Source organism: Schistocerca americana, chromosome 8, assembly GCF_021461395.2.
Source record: "Schistocerca americana isolate TAMUIC-IGC-003095 chromosome 8, iqSchAmer2.1, whole genome shotgun sequence".
Taxonomy (NCBI): Eukaryota; Metazoa; Arthropoda; class Insecta; order Orthoptera; family Acrididae; genus Schistocerca; species Schistocerca americana.
Window position 1 is genome coordinate 170,615,210 of NC_060126.1, and position 21,122 is coordinate 170,636,331.

At 43.9% G+C, this 21,122-nt stretch overlaps 1 protein-coding gene across 1 annotated transcript in view; it reads left to right on the forward strand.

Moving 5' to 3' along the window:
- Positions 1-1,197: 1,197 nt before the first annotated feature.
- The window catches only part of LOC124545653 (putative ammonium transporter sll0108), a 103,454-nt gene continuing 83,529 nt past the window's right edge, over positions 1,198-21,122 (forward strand). Inside the window, exons 1-3 of the mRNA XM_047124599.1 lie at positions 1,198-1,227; positions 1,461-1,593; positions 9,146-9,381. Of these exons, the coding sequence (XP_046980555.1) occupies positions 1,198-1,227; positions 1,461-1,593; positions 9,146-9,381 (399 nt within the window). The remainder of the gene's footprint in view (positions 1,228-1,460; positions 1,594-9,145; positions 9,382-21,122) is intronic.

The following is a 21,122-nucleotide window of genomic DNA, read 5'->3' on the forward strand; positions in this document are numbered from 1 at the left end:
GTCTCATGGAAGCCCAGATGAATATCCTCCATAAAATAATAATAGTCCCATCGGTCTGCGTCATGGCACGCTGCATGTTTCAAGCAGCGGTTCGCCTGGATGACGGCGTATCTGGACACTATCATCATCGACCTGGTTTAACAATAAAAGAGATTCATGCAGCCAGGCGACGTGATTCCATTGATCCGCCGTCCAATCTGAACGATCCCGTGTCCACTGTAACAACGATTGACTATGTTGTTGGGTCAACATGGTGGCACGTAGGGGTCCTCTGCTGCGGTACACGATGTTCAACACTGTACGCTGAATGGTGTTCTCCAAAAACTTGTGCCTGCGCCAGCACTGTGTCCTGTTGTCAGATCTGCCACTGATCGCCGCCTATTCTGCTTCAGAGAGCGGGCACGCCTCCGACACCTATGCTCTGCGATGAGGTGAGGACGCCCAACTTCTTGTCGTCTATTCGTGGTTTCAGTATTCTTCAAGCACTACCCACAGATCCTGACGACAGTAGCACGCGAAAAGCCGACCGTTTCCGAGATGCTCTCTCACAGGCACTGGGCCATAGCAATCTAGCTTGCGTCAAAGTCTCTGAAGTCGACGGATTTCCTCATTTGCGTCGCTTATCGTCTTTCGTCTTTCGTCCCTGCTCAGTTCATAAACTTCTCTTACGGCGTCACGTGCCCTCAGGGACACCATGGGGCATACAACCTCGCGGTGGCCGGTGGTCATAATAATTGGCTCATCAATGTACTCAGCTTGAATGATAAAATCATGAAATATCACCCGAAGTGAAGATCCCATACACAAAGGGTTAATGAGAGGCACTTTACAAGGTCAGTTTGTAAGTAGTGGGCTATATGATGACGATGACTATGATAATGTTTGGTTTGTGGGGCGCTCAACTGCGCGGTTATCAGCGCCCATACAAATTCCCAACCTTTCCTCAGTGCAATCTTGACACGTTCATGAGGACAACACAAACACCCAGTCATCTCGAGGCAGGTGAAAATTCCAGACCCCGCTGGGAATCGACCCTGGGACCCCGTGCTCGGGAAGCGAGAACGTGGTGGGCTAGATGCTCCTGTAGAATGCGTAGACTGGAGTCCAGGTCGGAAGGCCAGCAGTGAATGAATTTTGGAGTTTGAAATACTTTGGTAGGCCTAATGCCTGGCGCAGGTGATGCCGACGAGACACGAAATGTCTGCTGTCAGAGGGGCGACAGCCGTGGTAAGAGTAACGTGCCCAGTGCACGTGCGAAACACGTAGTGAGGTGCTAGTGGTGAACAACAGCCGCCTCATTATCAGCTCATCATGTGTGGCAATGTCGGCAGTTCAGGTCGGAGTGTCAGCGCCAGCTAACATACCTGCCTTGCAAGGTGGTGTCACTTCTTCTTGTGTATGCTGCTCTGGCAAAAGTCCAAACACAGTAACCGCCGACGCAGCGGTGCTTCTGTTCACAGGCGAGCTGGGTGCCTGCGCACGACGTGCAGCACCTGATGCTGCAGAACGCGGTGGACATGTCGGCTGCCATCGCCACCTTCTGCGTGCTGGGATATACCATTGCTTTCGGGAAGGACGTGCACCATGTAATAGGTATGAGCGTGTTGTTTACTACAGCTAATTCGTTTCTCAGGAGCTGTAGATAGATGCTATTCAGCTATTCGTAATCTAAGGTAAAAGATAAACCTGTCAGAAAGTTGAAGGCTGTTTGAACACCATGGTTCTATTGACACCCTTACCTTCTTCCGACTTTTGAACTTAGATATGCAGCCATTTGTACACCCCAACAAAGAAAATGTGAACCACCCAGGACAGGACGAGGAAAAGAACTGAAATTTCACAGTTTCGAGGGTATTTATTATTATTTCAGTGGTCAAATTTGCAATGAATTTGGCAGTATGATCACACTAACCATATGACGTTGCATCCTCTCTGGCCTCGTTCAAAATGGTTCAAATGGCTCTGAGCACTAAACTGCTGAGGTCATCAGATCCCTAGAATTTAGAACTACTTAAACCTAACTAACCTAAGAACATCACACACAACCATGCCCGAGGCAGGATTCGAACCCGCGACTGTAGCGGGCGTGCGGTTCCAGACTGTAACGCCTAGAACCGCTCGGCCACTACGGCCGGCTCTGGCCTGGATGCGAGTGGTTCCGAAGGATGTCATACAGCCATTGTATTCTCTCCTAAGTAGACACACAACTGTTCTAACGGTTCTTGATATCCTGCATATCGGCACTAAGATGGATTTGACGACCGAACACGTCGCACATACATTGTATTGGGAACTGGTCTGTGGATCTTGCTGGCCACGAGCATACCTCAGCATCATGCAAGCAGTTTATAGACGCACGTGACATGTGTCAACAAGCATTGTTCTGTTGAAAAATGGCATCCATGATACTGCCACACGAGAGGTATGGCAGGATGTGCATGGCATACCATTGTGCCGTCACAGTTCCCTCAACCATACCCGGCCTTGAGTTGAAGCTAAATATAATGGCACTATGACTCCAAGGAATATCACTGCTGTGCCTCACCAAAACACTGAAGGAATGAGACAATCCCCAGGTTGCCGCCATATTCACCGACGATGGTCATCCAGGCTAATGGAGAACTGCGATTAATCGTTGAACAGAATGCGACTACATTCACCAGCACTCCGTGCTTCCTGGCCACGAAAAACTCCAGACACAGCCGTTTATGTTGTAGCGTTAACGGCATGCTACGCATGCGATGGTAGTTTCCTAGTGCAGCTGCCGCTAGTCTCTGATGAATGGTGTAGGATGACAGAGATTTTTGTGTAAGGTCTATTACTTGTTTTCTGATGGCAGATGTAGCTGTGAACGGGTTACAACGCGCTCAGCTGCACCAGTATGGCGATCATCCTTACGGCGGTCAGACGGTATGCCTGCTTTCTGGTTCCCATTCAGTCCAACGTCGTAAGACTGTCACATTTGAATGCTCCACAAACATGACCCTTTCACTTTATAGTCTGGCCAATAAACCTTCCACCCTACACCACAGCATGATATGTACATAATCGCATTTTGCTCCGCACCCTGTCCGCCAGATCATTTATGTATATAGAAAAAAACAGTCCTATCATACTTCCCTAGGTCACTCCTGAAGGTACCCTTGTATCAGGTGAACACTCGCCATCGCGGAGAACGTACTGGCTTCTGTTATTTAAGAAGTCTTCGAGCCGCTCTCTTATCTAGGAACCAGTTGCGTTTACTCGTACCTTCGTCAACAGTTTGCAGTGGGTCGCCGTGACAAACGCTTTTCGGAAGTCTAGGAGTATCGGATCTGCCTGCTGGCCTTTATCCATGGTTCGTAGGATATCATGAAAGGAAAGGACAGGCTGAGTTTCGTACGAGTGATTCTCTCTAAATCCGTGCTGATTTGTGGAGAGAAGCTTTTCCGTCTCAAGGAAATTTATTATACTCAGACTGAGTAGCCTATTTGTTCCAGAATTCTGCAACAAACCGATGTTTAGGATATTATGCAGTATGTTTGCTGGTCCGTTTTCTTTTACCCATCTCACGTGCGCTTTTTTCCAGTCGCTTGCAACTTTGCGCTAGTCGAGAGATTCGCGATATATACAAGTTAAGTAAGGGCCCATTGCCGTAGAGAACTCTGTAAGACCGCACGGGCATTCTACTCGGACTTGGCGATCCTTTCATTAGATTCTCTGTGCCAGGGACGCCTGTTGCTATATGGTGCATACGGAAGTTTGTGCGATAGTCAAACGATGGTATGTTTCTACGATACCCATGTGTGAAAGTTTTCTTGCCTTTTCGTGTCTTCTATTGCCACACCAGATTGGTCAACGAGTGATTGGATAGAAGCATTTTGCCCGGTCAGCGATTTTACGTAGGACCAGAATTTTCTCGGGATCTTGGTTCTTTTTGCTAATGCATGATGGTGATAGTTTTTGTATGCTTCAAGCATCGATCTTTTTACGTACGCACGAATTTCTACTAACTTTTGTCTATCGCCTTTTGCGCATTATTTTTTTTAACCGAGAGTGCAACACTCTCTGCTTCCTCAGCTATTTCCGAATTTTGTTATAAAACTACGGTGGGCCCCTAAACCACCTTAATTCGGCACATATTTTTGATCGAAATTACTCTACGTCCATCATACTGGAACTGAATGATGCCCATTCATTTTCTAAGTGGCATGTTAACAACTCCTGGTCTACTCTCTAGTAAAAATACGCTGCTGGCCCTCTTAAAGGTATATTAACTTCAGTAACTATCGTCGCAATGAGGACATCATAATCATTAATCGTTCTCTCTGTATCGACACCGTCGAAAGATCGGGCCAGTTTGTAGCTACAAGATCTAAAATATTTCCACTGCATGTGGGCTGTCGAAGTAACTACTGAGGACAGTTGTCGGAAGTACTTCGCAAGACTGTCTGTCAGTACCACCTGAAATGAATTCATAGACGTCCCAGTCTATATTCGGTAGGTAGCCTCCAGGTAGTACTGAATGATCTGGGTATTTCCGTGCTACTGAGCATAGACTTTCTCTAAATGGTTGTAGAATTGTCAAAGCGTAATCGGATGGCCGGTAAAAAACACCCGGTAATTAGCTAGAGTTCACCTAGACATGTTGCATGCGTCCAGATAACTCAATTTTGACCTCGATAGTCACAATATTTTTGTCGAATGCAGAAAACACTACCTCTTCTGTCGCGACTAATCCGTCTTACTGATAACGGTTCCATGCCTTGCTAAATATTTAATAGCTTTCGACTTCTCCCGGTTCCGAGAATAATTTGACCACGACAACTATCCTGGTGTGTATTAAATTCAGGGGCTTTGTTACGAATGCTTCGACAACTTAAGATTAATTTTTATTTTACTCTTTACATTGTTCGGGATGTATGAGCGTACGTCAGAAGACCTCAAAGTACAACCCAACATAAAAAAAACACGTACGCTCCGCAAGTACTCTGCTACCTTGGTAGCTGCTTCCTTTGTGTGGTGCACCCCTGCCCTATCAAGGGGAGTCCTACAATTCTCCATCCCATAACGCATAATGTAATAACAGTCAGCTCAAAAACAGCAAATAAAATGATTTGCAGTGCTGGTGATCAACATCTATATCCACACAGTGCAAACCGCTATCAATATAGTGGTGGAGAGTTCTTCCTATCCGACCACATATGACGGTTACTTCCCGGTACATTCGCGCATCGAAAGCGGGCAGGATGACATTTCAATCTTGTTTCCTTTTTCCCCAATGGAGTGCTGTGAGATATATTAAAAATTTCCTTACTTAGTTCTGTTCCTGAAACTATGGTTGTAGGCTATCGATGGAAAGGTGACGTCAAGTTTCAAGCGTCTGCCCCACGTTTATAGTCGTTCCGTGACACCAAAAAAGCCTGCAACCATTTGTACTGCCGTTTTTTTATTCTTTATATACGTTCAATATCCCTTGTTAGTACTGTTTGATATATTTTTCACACACTTATGTAATATTCTAATATGGATCACAGATTTGTTGACAAGCAATCTTCTCTGTAGACTGATTACACTTTCCTGTAGCCTACCAACTAACCGAAATTTGCCAATTGATGTTGATATTGACCCACATGATCATTCCGTTTCATATCCCCACAGACTGTTGTATTCAAATATCAGTCCGAGTTAACTAACTCCATTTCTGACTTACTGATATTGTACTCAATGTATCATAATTTTCCGTGCTTTGTAAAGTTCCCAGATTTATGTTTCTGAATATTTGAAGCAAAGTGCTAATCTTTTCACTTCAAATTTTATAAAGACCTTGCTGGATATTTGTACAGTTTTTTTTATTGTAAGAGTTGGTGTAGCACTTTTTCGGAAGTCAAGGCATAATGTTTGCCTTCTTGGCTTTCCGAAAGCCATGGGAAGAAAGAGTAAGCTGTAAGGACACTGGAAGTCACGTTGCTTGACATAGAGAAAGTCATTCTGTTCGAGTTATTATTGAGTTTCTGCTCAGAATATGTTCTGAGATTCTAGAACACATTACTATCAATTATGCTGGACGGTAGTTTAGTGGACCACTTATCCTACCTTTCTTGTAGACCGACGTGACATGTGGTTTTCTTCAACCAACAAGGGTACAGCTGTTTTGTTCGAGGATACTATGGTGCATAATAGTAATGAGAAGGAGCTAACGTATCTGCAGACAGGGATTCCATCGGTCCAAAGGGCTTTGATCAAATTTATTGACTCCAGCTGCTTCTTAAAACTATTGATTCCATAAATCCCGGGTCTTCCTTGGTAAAAGCATTTATGAAAATGCATTTCATATTTTTATTGTTGATCTTTACATATTTGTCCTAAGTTTTATGTTGCCTTGGTTTCACAAAAATAGTAACCTGACGCTCCGCACCTAACTTTGCCTCTCACTGCTGACCTACAACCTTTCCATGACTGTTAGATGGCAGTAGATCTCTTCTTTTCTTTGTGTTTTTCGCCGTAGTGTATGCTATCTGTTGCATGCAGCCTTCATAGTGCTCTAACTTTAATGGTCAATAGTACAAATAACTTTTTTTCTAAATAAGTGTAAAAAATAATGTTATTGATAAATAACAATAATTAACGAAATGAAGCTCATTTAAATTCGAATAGCGAATTGTATTATTCCCCGAATTTTTGCAGGGTGTTTACGAAAAACAGACAGTTTTCAAATGAATAGTAGTATATTAATTTTAAGCAGAACTCTTTTATCTACACATAATCAAAGGTTAACATCTTCTACTCGATTGCGATGGCTACCTACGAAAGATTATGTCATCCAAGTGGTGGCTATTCTCTCGAATACAGTTTCAACACTCTGCCAGAGGTTACTCGTAACTCGGGACACTCTTCTTTAATAACAGCTTCAGCTTCATTTAAGTTTGGGGTTTGTTAACACAGACACATTCTTTCGAATACCCTCATAAAGAAAATCAAAAGCGGACATGTCTGGTGATTTTGGTGGTCGTGGTACGTCATCTAAATGTGAAATGAAGCGTCCACGAAAAATTTTCATCACACCGTCCATGGCTGATTTCAGAGTGTGTATAGTTGTACCTTCCTGCTGAAATTAAGTATACCTTGTATGGAGCAACGTTTTTAGCATGTGTGCGGAACGTTCGAAATTCATTGTGAAATGGATTCGGGATCCACATGTTCCTAATCTTGATTGATATCAGCTGTTTTGTGAAAAATGAAAGTTTTTGACAGACCACGACTTGAACCCGGATTTCTGGCTTATCGCGGGCGGTCGACTTAAAAATTTCGGCTACCCGAGCACTCCTTCAGGACCGACCTTAACTTCCATACGTCACGGAATTCACAACACTTACGCTAACACATTTCGTGATTACAGCGCAGGGAGATATAAATATTCCATCGTCAGCTTGTAAGTAGCCTGTTAATGTGTTTGTATGTTGGCAGCACTATATAGCGCCCTGCATTAATAACTCTGACAGCACTGTGCACACTCTGTAAGAGACTCTGTGGCTAGTCGGACTAGCAGTTTGAAGTTAACAGCCAGCAGTGATGGAAGTTGGAGGTGAACAGCCAGTAGTGATGGAGGCTGGGAGTGAGTAACCAGCGGTGATGGAGGTTAGAGGTTTGAAGTGTTAGCGGGAGCAGACGATCTGGACGTGCGTCCTTCATGGAAATGTAATTTGTCAATTAGCATATACATTTTGGAACTGGATGTCATGGACGATTGTATAATTTTTGAACTGGTTACCACATTATTTAGGTAAATACATTGTTTGCTCTGCAACAAAATTTTCCTTTTCTAACCACATGCCTACCAGTAGTTGCAGCCTTCAGTAGTTAGAATCTTTTATTTAGCTGGCAGTATTGGTGGCTGCGGCATTGCTGTAGTTCGTGTAATGAAGATTTTTGTGAGATAAGTGGCTTATGTTATGTATGGGTTATTATTAGGATTTCTTCTATTTCAGGACCATTCTTTTGTATTAATTATTTGAAGTCAGGTCATCATTTTTTTGAGCAGTCAGATCGTGTTGCGCTAGAATATTGAGAGTCAGTGTTGAAATGATAGAGAATAGCAAAGAGACAGTGCATTTTATTTCACTCAGCTATATAAGCAAAAAATATAAATAAAGAAGTTTCAATTTTAGCTCGTCGAGGTAAGGTCACAATTCTGATGGGTGCAATTTCCGTGTTTATAGAGTGTCTGTATCTTCGTATTACAATGTCCTTCAGACATGCATGTCTAACTACCAATGATGTTCGGAGTTCATTATCACTACTACGCCGTTTACCTCAAAAACAAAGTTAAAAAAATTTGTGGTTACGTTGTCAATCACGTGTTGCTAAGGAAAAGGTCTATCATAAACTATGCAACGTCTTCAAGGCCCAAAAACGATGTTTCTGTTTGTTAACTCACCTATTTATGTGAAAAAGTGCCTCAATGCTCATAAACACTATTGCATTTTGAACATCTTCAGAGATCACTTGCGTGCACACATGAAGTCTTCTCGTTGTTGGAAGTCCGCTCTTTGATCTGCTGAACCACCAGTATTTCATACGAATGGAATTTTAAATCCTAACGTACATTATCCTCACAGACCCCCCGTTCATTCTTAGACAGCGCTCATATTGACGCTCGGGCCATTTCGGATTCCTGATAGTTACCTCTCTTACAAAGTCGATGTTTTCAGGTGCTCTCGCATCTTTATCAGGATTGGCGGCTTTTCCCCTGAAATCTGTAACGAACTGTAGGGTCATGATGAAACTTGGAGCTGCACGATTAAAATGACGAAATATCCGCCGTGCATCAACGACAGACTCAGCATTTAGCATAAATACATGTCACGCGAACTGACATGGTACACAGTCCCGAAGAGAAAGACGTATGTACGTATGTCTGCCACTACTTGCAGTGATGTACTAGTCAATCTAAAAACGTCTGTTTTCCGTAGGCCAGCATCTGCTTAGGTCTGTCATCCGTCGCTAACGTGGTGAGATGTGAAATCAGACGGGCTGTTCCAGGCTGGGATCCCGCAGTGATGTACTAGTCAATCTAAAAACGTCTGTTTTCCGTAGGCCAGCATCTGCTTAGGTCTGTCATCCGTCGCTAACGTGGTGAGATGTGAAATCAGACGGGCTGTTCCAGGCTGGGATCCCGCAGTGGTGCTGGAGACGCAAGAAGTGGCTACGGCGCTGCGCGGCCTGGGGGCGGTGTTGATGGTGAGCGCCATCTTCACAGCGGGGTCGGCAGGCCGACTGCCGCTGGCGGGGGCGGCTCTGGGGGCGATGTTGCTGGCGGGCGTGCTGACACCGATGCTGCTCCACTGGGTCTGGGCCCCACAGGGCTGGCTCGCCACCCACACCTTCCACTTCGTGGACCAGGTAGGCCTCCCCAGCCTGCCACTCGATGCTTTAATGCTGGGCAGTCCAAGAACGGAGAACGGAAAAATTCTAGAGTCCGACGAGTTCTTGAGAACCTTTTTTTAACAAATAAACAGAGCCCTCCACTCTCGCACGTGCGTGGATACCATCATAGAAATTTCTACTGTCACCTCTGCAAGAGTATCAACTTCGTAACTTTTTTCCACAGGGTACGGGTCCACCATCTGAGTGTAATTACCGGTTAATAACGTGACACCTAAAACTAAAACTCCATCCGAACCTTCCTCGAAAGGCCCGACGGTACCGGCTGACCGCCACGTAACTGGATGTGGATATGGAGGGGCATGTGGTCAGCACATCACTCTCCCGGCAGCTATCATCTTTCAAATCTGCTCTCATCTGGCAGAGCCGAAATACCCCCAGACTTCGAGAAGAACATAATAATCCCAATATCAAAGAAGGCACGTGCTGATAGGTGTGAATATCGCCGAACTATCAAAAAAATGTTCAAATGTGTGTGAAATCTTATGGGACTTAACTGCTAAGGTCATCAGTCCCTAAGCTTACACACAACTTAAATTATCCTAAGGACAAACACACACAACCATGCCCGAGGGAGGACGCGGGAGGATCCCCCGTTTTGTGATGCTTGTGGTGTGCACATCTCTGTCCGGCACATTTTAACAGACTGCATTTTATACCGTGATGCAAGGGCAAAAGCATAAGTTGATGGGGATCTGCCTCGTGTTTTAGCAAACGATGAGACGTGTGTGTCTAGGGTTTTAAAGTTTTGTGATGTGTCTGGACTCTGGCCTAAACTTTTAGGCTGGAGGTTGTAATGTATTGCAGAGTGGCTGACTCCTCCCTTATTTCCTTGCGGTCTGCCAGCCACTTCCATCTGCTATACTGTTTTGGCTCCTTCTATCCTTTTCTTCTTGTGCTGTCCATGCTTTACTGCTGACGACGTGCTTCGTCCCACGCTTCGGTGTGGGTAGGAACACATTTTTCAAGGCTTGTTACCTGTGTTTTATGTTCTGTTTTCTCTTACTGTTCTGCGTCCTTTCTTGACATCCGCCTCACTATGTCCCTGAGCGGGCGCTGAAGACCTTGCTGTCGTGCGCCCAAAAACCCCTCTACTACTACTACTACTACTACGAACCTCCGCCGGGACCAGCCGCACAGTCCATGACTGCAGCGCCATTAGACCGCTCGGCTAATCCCGCGCGGCACCGAATTATCAGTTTAATAAATTGTGGTTACAGAATACTGTTGCAAATTATTAACAAGGGCACGAAAAACAGAAGGACGCTGATTTCGAGGAAGATTAGTTTGGATTGTGGATGAAAGAAGGGACACGCCAAGGAATATTGTGGCTATAACTGATCTTAGAAAATCGGTTAAATAAGGACAAATCTTCGTTTATAGCATTTCTAGATTTTGAGAAAGCGTTTGATGATGTTGACGGGAAATTCTGAAGGCTACAGGTTAGAATACACGGAACGAAAGGATATGTATAACATGTGTATAAGGGACAATCAAAAAGTTTCCGTCCGAAAGCCATATAGTACAGAGTCGGTATGCCGATCAGGCAAAACGGCCGGGAGCATTGAGGCAATTATCCCACCAACGCACTGGGTTGCGGTACCCGTCTGGTAAAACACAGTGTCCTGTTGTGTGCAGAATTCCGTAACTGCCTGTTGCACATCCTCGTCCGAGAGGCCGTTTTTAGTGGACCGAGGGCATGATAATCACATGGGGAGATCCGAGGATTACAGGGTGGGTGCTGGAGTGTCTCCCACTTGAGTTGGCATAACTTCTCCGTTACGACTTTTGCGATGTCAGGACGCTCGGTGTCATGAAGCAGCAGCATCGAGCACGGAATATGACTCACCCTTCCCCTGTGGTGGTTTTCGATAGATAGACTGCTCCATACACTTTCTTCATTCTCCAATGAATATCTATCGGTGTTTTTCCTTCGGTAACCAAGAAAAGAATAACATCACGTTGGGCTTGTTCGGACGGATTTGGTAATGATATTGATTTAGTTCACGTTTCCGCGTTTACCACATGCACTTCGGAAAGACATGAATATTACACTAGTCCCTTACCTACACGTCACTTCTTGTACTTTGAGGTGACAAAAGTCAAGAGATAGCGGTGGTGGTGGTGGTTAGTGTTTAACGTCCTGTCGACAACGAGGTCATTAGAGACGGAGCGCAAGCTCGTGTTAGGGAAGGATTGGAAAGGAAATCGGCCGTGCCCTTTCAAAGGTACCATCCCGGCATTTGCCTGAAACGATTTAGGGAAATCACGGAAAACCTAAATCAGGATGGTCGGAGACGGGATTGAACCGTCGTCCTCCCGAATGCGAGTCCAGTGTTCTAACCACTGCGCCACCTCGCTCGGTATAAGAGATAGCGATATGAACATATACAGATGGCAGTAGTATCGCGTACGCAAGTTATAAAAGGCCGGTGCATTGGCGAAGCTGTCATTTGTGATTCGCGTGAAAAGGTCTCCGACGTGATTATGAGCGCATGGCGGGAATCGACACTTTAAGCGCTGAACTTAGGGCTCGACGAGTGGGACATTTCATTTAAGAAATCGTTAGGAAATCCAATATTTCGAGATCCACAGTCTCAAGGTTGTGCCGAGAATACCGAATTTCAGGCATTGCCTCTCACCATGGACAAAGCAGTGGCGTACCGCCCGCACTTAACGACTGAGGGCGGCAGCATTTGCATAGAGTCGTCAGTGCTAACGGGCAAGCAACAGTCGCAGAAACCAATGCGGGATGCATGACAAACGTGTCCGTTAGCACAGTGTGGCGAAATCTGGCGTTAATCGGCTATGGTAGCAGACGACAGACGCGAATGTCTTTATTAACAGCACAACATCGCCTGCAGCGCCTATCCTGGGCTCGTGACCATATCGCTTGGACTGTAGGTAACTGGAAAACTGTGACGTGGTGAAATGAGTCTAAATTTCAATTAGCAAGGGATGATGGTCCCTACTGTGGGGCAGACTCCACGGAGCTATGGAACCAAATTGTGAACAAGGCACTGTGCAAGCTAGTGGTGGCTTCATTATGGTGTGTACTGTGTTTACATGGAGTTGACTGTTTTCTCTAGTCCATCTCAACAGATCATTGACTGGAAATGGTTATGTTCGACTACTTGGAGACCATTTGCAGCCATTCATTGACTCCATGCTCGCAAACAAAGATGAAATTTTTATGGATAACAATACGCCATGTCACAGGGCCACAACTGTTAGCAACTGGTTCCGAGAACCTCCTGGACAATTCGAGCGAATGATTTGGCCACACCGGCCGGGGTGGCCGAGTGGTTCTAGGCGCTACAGTCTGGAACCATGCGACCGCTACGGTCGCAGGTTCGAATCCTGCCTCGGGCATGGATGTGTGTGATGTCCTTAGGTTAGTTAGGTTTAAGTAGTTCTAAGTTCTAGGGACTGATGACCTCAGAAGTTAAGTCCCATAGTGCTCAGAGCCATTTTTGATTTGGCCACCCTAGCACTACCGAACATTTATGTGGCATAATCGAGAAGTCAATTCCTGCACAAAATCCTGCACTGGCAATACTTTCGCAATTGTGGACGGCTATGGAGGCATCACGACTTTTGAGTCCATGCCAAGTCTAGTTGCAGCACTACTCCAACCAAAAGAAGGTCTGACAGGATATTAGGAAGTATCTCATGACTTCTTTAACCTCACTGTATACCCGTACCGTAGTCACGCTACTTTGCATATACGCTGCAACAATGCCCTCAAAGGAAAACTTTTTGATACTCCCTTCTAGAAACCAGACGACATTAATAACAGACGAATGATGTGAAAACGAAACAGTAGTTAAGAAGATCGTGAACCAGGGTTGTACCCGATCACCTATATTTTTCAGTCTTTACACTGAGCAAGCAAAGAAAACCAGGCGGAAAGTTGAAAAGGGAATTAAAGTTCAAGGAGAACATGTAAAAACTCTGAGATTTGCCAGTGACATCGTAATATTGTAAGTGACGCAAAGGACCGGGAGAGCAGTTGGACGTAATGGATATGTATAAAATGCGTGTCTGACCATCAGCTGCTTTCATTTTAAACCCAAATATCGACCGATTTCAGTCAGATATCATCTTCATGGTTTAGGTTTAAAACAGTTTAAGCCACAACATCACAACTGTCGTAACTTAAATAATGGCCACGTCTCATACGTAGAGCATGTCATGTATTCCAGTGTTCAACACAGGACTTTTAGAAGCAAACATGCTAATAACAAGCGCAAATAGAGCATGACATGCGCTACACATGAGACGTGGCCATTATTTAAGTTATGACAAATGCGATATTGTGGCTTAAACTGTTTTCACTCCAATCCGTGAAGATGTTCTGTGAATGAAACCAGTCGATATTTGTATTTAAAATAAAAGCAGTTGATTGTCAAATATGCATTTTATACATAACTTAACAGCTTTTGATAGTCACCTTCCAAAAATGAATAAATATTGTCTTGAAAACGGGCTACAAAATGAACGTCAACAATAATAAAACAAGGATAATGGAGTGTAACCGAGTTAAATTAAGCAATGCTGGGGAAATTAGGTTACGAAATGATACACTAAAAGTAGTAGATGAGTTTTACTACTTGGGCAGCAAAACTATGATGATAGCAGCAGTAGTGCGGATAGAAAATATAGGCTGGCTCTAGCAAGAAAAGCATATCTGAAAAAAGAGAAATGTGTTAACATCGCATATAAATTTAAGTTTTAGAAAGTGTTTTCTGAATGTAATTGAACGAGTGTAGCGTTGTATGAAAGTGAAACGTGGACAGTTAGCAGTTCAGGCAAGGAGAGAATAGAAGGTTTTGAAATGTGGTGCTTCAGACAATTTCTGAAGATTAGATGGGTCGATCGAGTAGCTAATGAGGAGGTGCTGAATCGAATAGGGGAAGAAAGCAATTTATGGCACACATTAGTAAATGAAGGGCTCTATTGTTGATATACATTATGAAGCATCAAAGAATTATCAGTTTTGCAATGGAAGGACCTGCGGGAGTTAAAAACTTAGAGGGAGACCAAGATTGGAATACAGTAAGCAGGGTCAAATGGATGTAGGTTGCAGTAGTTATGCAGAGATGAAGAAGCTTACTCAGAATGCACTGCCGTGGAGAGCTGCATCAGACTAGCCTCCAGATTTAATACCGCAACAAGAAATGAGAGAGTAGACAGAGGCTTTTGGTAGGTAGCGGCATCGAGCAGAAGGTAAAAAGTGCCTCCGTAAGGCGTGGAAAAAGGTCTGTGCCAAAGTCTATACGCGTGATATGGCTTCTAGACCAGTCCAGCGGTCTCGGTCTTGTAACATGATCAAAGTTGTCATCAGAGACGTCAGTTTAGTTATAAAATTGGCCTCTTGAGACCATGTTGTAGAATAGGTTTTGTTTGTGCTCTGCGTGTTGTCAACACTGCCGTGGCAGCCTGATCTTGGGCTGTATGAATGTAGCTGGCAGAGATAGCCAGTTTTGTTGGAATACAGGGACTCGCCAATGTCATGCTGTCTGTGGCTCAAATGGCTCTGAGCACTATGGGACTTAACATCTGTGGTCATCAGTCCCCTAGAACTTAGAACTACTTAAACCTAACTAACCGAAGGACATCACACACATCCATGCCCGAGGCAGGATTCGAACCTGCGACCGTAGCAGTCGCGCGGTTTCGGACTGAGCGCCTAGAACCGCTAGACAACCGCGGCCGGCTGCTGTCTGTGTTACATAGTCAGTTTTCCTTATGATAGACTGTTTTAGGTCTGTTGTATTTCCACCTGTGGTTGTTACTTAAGGAAATGTCTATTTCAGTCTTATAATTAAAAAGATATTTTGACCATAAAGCTTCATCTCCTTAAGAATTCATGCACTTTTTCAGATGATTCTCTTTTATATCTTTTTTTTTTTTTTTGCTGGATTATTTTGCCAGTAATTTTTTCTTTTTTAGAAACATGTATGTTTGACGATCATAATGCTCATCTTGTTTGTAATGGCTGTCAGTAGTTAAATTCATTTAAAGTCGTGTTAAATTTCGCCATTTACTTAAAGGTCTTTAAAAATGCAATTATATCATTGTAGTTATTTTCCAGTGGTCAGCTACATCTCTGTTGCTAAAATACAAGGAAAAGTTTTTCAATAATATTTAATTTCATTGTTTGCTATCACATGAGTCTTACTTGAAGATATCAGCACTGTCCCATCCGCTACATGTTAGATGAGCCCATATTCCACAAAAAGAACACCAAACCCAAAGCATTTCATACATTCCAAACTGTCTCTAGTAAAAACGGACGTCTTCCTTTTCTGCTAAGTCTTCTTTTTCACATTCCTTGTGAAAGATTAGTTCTCTCAAGTCTTGAACACGGCAACAGTCAGCAACTGTAGAATTATGGATACAATGGGAATCATGCAGCCAACCACTTACATGACGAAAGTCTGTTCAAGCCTTTACCTTGATTTCATCAGATACTGACCCTGTCTTCCTCTGAGGAGGTAATAACACTTGTTATATGTAGTGTGAAGAGAGATACGAAGTCATAAGGCTTAGTCAACAGCAAAAATAATCCGTGTATAATTGAAGGAAGACGTGCATCATACATATATAAATGGTTTGTGTTTTTCGTAGGCATGTGGCTTATTTTTACCGTTGGCTGAGCCTTATCTACATCTACATCCATACTCCGCAAGCCACCTGACGGTGTGTGGCGGAGGGTACGTTAAGTACCTCTATCGGTTCTGCCTTCTATTCCAGTCTCGTATTGTTCGTGGAAAGGAAGATTGTCGGCATGCCTCTGTGTGGGCTCTAATCTCTCTGATTTTATTCTCATGGTCTCTTCGCGAGATATACGTAAGAGGGAGCAATATACTGCTTGACTCCTCGGTGAAGGTATGTTCTCGAAACTTCAACAAAAGCCCGTACCGAGCTACTCAGCGTCTCTCTTGCAGGGTGTTCTACTGGAGTTTATCTATCATCTCCGTAACGCTTTCGCGATTACTAAATGATCCTGTAACGAAGCGCTCTGCTCTCCGTTGTGTCTTCTCTCTCTCTTCTATCAACCCTACCTGGTAGGATCCCACACCGGTGAGCAGCATTCAAGCAGTGGGCGAATGCCATAACATTTATACGAATCAATATGTAACACTTCTTCTGAAGATGACAGGTTTATATCTGTCGACACCAGGAAAAGATTTGAATAAACTTTTGACGTGCAACTGGATGGCCATATGATTCCGATTGTATCCATTCTAGTTCTCTTTCATTGGAATCGTTAGAATCTTAGTCAGACAGTTTCTTTGTCTTCTCTTTTCGGTTTTGTTACTGATTCCACTACTTTACGATTGTCTGCTTTCTTTGAATTAGCTTCTGGTTTTCCATGTTTTCTTTTTCTTTTCTTTGCTGTTTGTCAATTTTGTTTTTTCATTAGTGTCGATACTAACAGCTGTGAGTACTGCTTAGTCCTTGGCCCTTCGGAAGTTTCTTTATCTGCCCAAGTGCAGAAATCAGGTAACAGTGAAACTGCTTCTATTGGTACTGCATACGGGTGCTAAAACGATGAACTATTGCGTTAGAATGTTAACTGAGACTGCGAATTAGGTAACGTGAAAATGGTCAAGATTTGAAACAGTTGTTAATGTTTTATTACCAAGCCTATATGGGGCGTTAACAGAATCATCAGTGGTGACTGGTAGGTGTGTTGACTATTGGAACATCGTCTGCACCAAGTAATCATCGTCAGTAATTTTTTGTGGGTTGATGGGTTGGATCTCGTTCAAAACCCTAGGTACGATACACTTACAAATGATAGTGACTGTTCAGTAAACCTTGTAAAAATTTGTACTGTAACTGCCTTCATTTCCTCTTAGTTTTATCAGTAGTCCTAATGCAGTTTCTAGGAATCTGGAAAAATAGAGAAGAGATTTGTCACGTAATGGTGGCTGGAGAGAAATGTGACTGCCATTGCTCCCCCGGTTAAATGGCCACTAGTACCCACAACTACTGACATTTTCGAACATTAACACAAAGTAACGGAATAATCTACATTGGAAACAAATATAGTAGTGGAGAGGAAACATGAAAGTCCCTCCGGTTTGGCCAATCTGGACCGACCGACTGCCGTTTCATCTGTCAGCCAATGAAGTTATTTCGATGCGACATGGAGAGGCGTCGGTTCAACACACAGTTCTCCCTGCCCTTGTGGATTTTGTAGATCTTAAAGCTGCTGCTCCTCATTCACACACCTCCTCAGGTGGCATCACGAGGTTGAGTGGCCCAGTCCTACCAGCAAGTAAAAATCCCTGGCCGTGCTGGGAATTGAACATGGGTCTTGCACAAGACAGTCAGACACGTAAGCCACTCAGCTACGGAGACGTACATACTACTTGGTAATGGGAATTATCATCTCATTAAAATATAAGGACTTATGTTGTATTAAAGAAATCATAACTCATTTAAATCACACAGAAGCCTATAGAGTTCTACAAATTTTATAAATACACTACTGTTTCTAAAAAGCTAAGCACTCGGAAGCAGTGGTCTGCAACACTCCGCAATAAGAGAACATGTAGGACAGTGAAACCATAGCAGTTGATTTAAATGACACAGAGATGGTGTGCTCGGAGGCCCTCTTTTGGGTGAGTGAACGGGTCAGAGTTACGCAACGCTCAGTCGGCACGCAACCGTCATACGCGTAACCAAGGGCCGCTGTGCCTTGCCGACATCATAGGTTGTTATATCGGCATGTGAGTGTGTTTGAACGGGGTTGAATGATTGGTCTCCTGGAGGCGGGTCTCTCGTTCTGTGACACTGCGGTTCGTACAGGGTCGGCCGCTGTGGCCGAGCGGTTCTAGGCGCTTCAGTCCGGAACAAAGCGCCTGCTACGGTCGCAGGTTTGAATCCTGCCTCGTGCAAGGATGTTTGTGATGTCCTTAAGTTAGTTAGGTTTAAGTAGTTCTAAGTCTAGGGGCCTGATGACCTCAGATGTTAAGTCCCATAGTGCTCGGAGCCATTCAAACAATTGTTTTGTTCGTACAGGACACGCTGCTTCAACAGTGATCCGTATGTGGAACCAGTGCAGAGGAGAGGGTCATAAACAGTGCTGACAGAGTACTAGACAACACAATGTGACCACAGCGAGAGATGACTGCCATCATTTTCACCTGGTCTTAATGGAAAGAGCAGCATAGTTCGTGCGGCGTTCGAGCACTGCAGTGGGCGAGGGCATGTCGACGGCGACAGTCCGACGACCTCTTTTGCTGGTGGCACGCGTGCCATTGCATCGGGTTCCATTGACCAGAAAACACCAGCGCCATAGATTGCAATGGGCATATGAACACCGGTACTGGCGTACTGAGAGGCAACATTTAGTGTGCGCGTACCGATCGGTAATCCTAATCATTTGTTGGGTGTCATATTCCTAATCAGTGGAATAAATTTTGTTGTGATCACATCTCACGGTCTTGTCGCTTCACTTTTTCCATACAGCAGTGTACATTATCTTTACTGTATACGTTGCGATATAAATTGCTTCATAGTCAATCCAGTGCACGCAGTTCATAAAGATCTAGTATTACCTCAACATCTAAATGTTTCACAAGCTGCGACATAGTCGTGGATTAAACCAGTGACCCAGGAAGGGTAGAAAAAATTTCTTTTATTTCCATCAATGATCATATCAGTTTTTGATGCTTAAACCACCAGTTTTCGGTCAACTATGACCATTTTCAGATCTCCAGCAAAACATAGGAAAACAAATGAAACTAGTGGACAGTTTGCATCTTAAATAGTAAAATATGCAGAATGAAAAGTATAACTTTCATAGATGTGAAAACGTGTGCTTAAAATATGAAGTGGCATACCTATTTTATAACATGTTCTATGAGTAAAGTAATGAAGCCACACTGACATCTCCATAAATACCACATAATCAGATTAGATTCGTAGCGCATATTTAAAATGCTCTACTGGCCATTAAAATTGCTACACCAAGAAGAAATTCAGATGATAAACGGGTATTCATTGGACAAATATATTATACTAGAACTGACATGTGATTACATTTTCACGCAATTTGGGTGCATAGATCCTGAGAAATCAGTACCCAGAACAACCACCTCTGGCCGTAATAACGGTCCTAGATACGCCTGGGCATTGAGTCAAACACAGCTTGGATGGCGTGTACAGGTACAGATGCCCATGCAGCTTCAACACGATACCACTGTTCATCAAGAGTAGTGACTGGCGCATTGCGACGAGCCAGTTGCTAAGCCACCATTGACCAGACGTTTTCAATTGGTGAGAGATCTAGAGAATGTGCTGGCCAGGGCAGCAGTCGAACATTTTCTGTATCCAGAAAGGCCCGTGCATGACCTGCAACACGCGGTCGTGCATTATCCTGCTGAAATATAGGGTTTCGCAGGGATGGAATGAAGGGTAGAGCCACGGGTCGTAACACATCTGAAATATAACGTCCACTGTTCAAAGTGCCGTCAATACGAACAAGAGGTGACCGAGACGTGTAACCAATGGCACCCCATACCACCACGCCGGGTGATACGCCAGTATGGCGATGACGAATACACGCTTCCAATGTGCGTTCACCGCAGTGTGGCCAAACACCAATGCGACCACCATGATGCTGTAAACAGAACCTGGATTCATCCGAAAAAATGTTTTGCCATTCGTGCACCCAGGTTCGTCGTTGAGTACACCATCGCAGACGCTCCTGTCTGTGGTGCAGCGTCAAGGGTAACCTCATCCATGGTCTCCGAGCTGATAGTCCATGCTGCTGCAAACATCGTCGAACTGTTCGTGCAGATGGTTGTTGCCTTGCAAACGTCCCCATCTGTTGACTCAGGGATCGAGACATGGTTGCACGATCCGTTACAGCCATGCGGATAAGGTGCTTGTCATCTCGACTGCTAGTGATACGAGGCCGTTGGGATCCAGCACGGCGTTCCGTATTACCCTCCTGAACCCACCGATTCCATGTTCTCCTAACAGTCATTGGATCCCGACCAACTCGAACAGAAATGTCACGATACGATAAATCGCAATCGCCGTAGGCTACAATCCGACCTTTAAGGATCATCCTGTTAACAGAGCTCCTGTTCAAAATAAATCGAGGTACAGTAGTCGCACAACATGTTTGTGGCATAGGCACATTAGATGTCGCTACTGGCTGCTGACTCATATACGCTTATGAATGTACAAAATGCAGTCAAATCCAATAGATAAATCTATGGTTGGCTCATAAGGTGCATAAGTTATTATAGTTCTCTTCTATTTTATCATATTCTTATCTAAAATCAACGAAAAAGTATATCAGAAGCACATACTGTCTCTCTTTCTTTTCAATAATTTCAAAATTTAACATTAATCGCGTTCAAATTTTATCACTGTAATAACATACACTTCTTCTGAGCTCATTATAGATGTTTTCCGTTGTATATCTCATTATTTTTGCATTTTGTACACCCCTAAAATTAGCGACATCTAAATTGCCTGTGCCACAAACATATTTTATGGTTACTGTACTTCAGTTTATTTTGTTAAGAGCATGACTCTGCTGGCACTGTGACCTTTTGTACACCATATTTTCAATATATGTTTGTCAGCTAAGCTAATTTTCTGTGTATTTCTTGTCAAGAAATACACTGTGGCTTTATTATATTACACATAGTACATTTATAGAA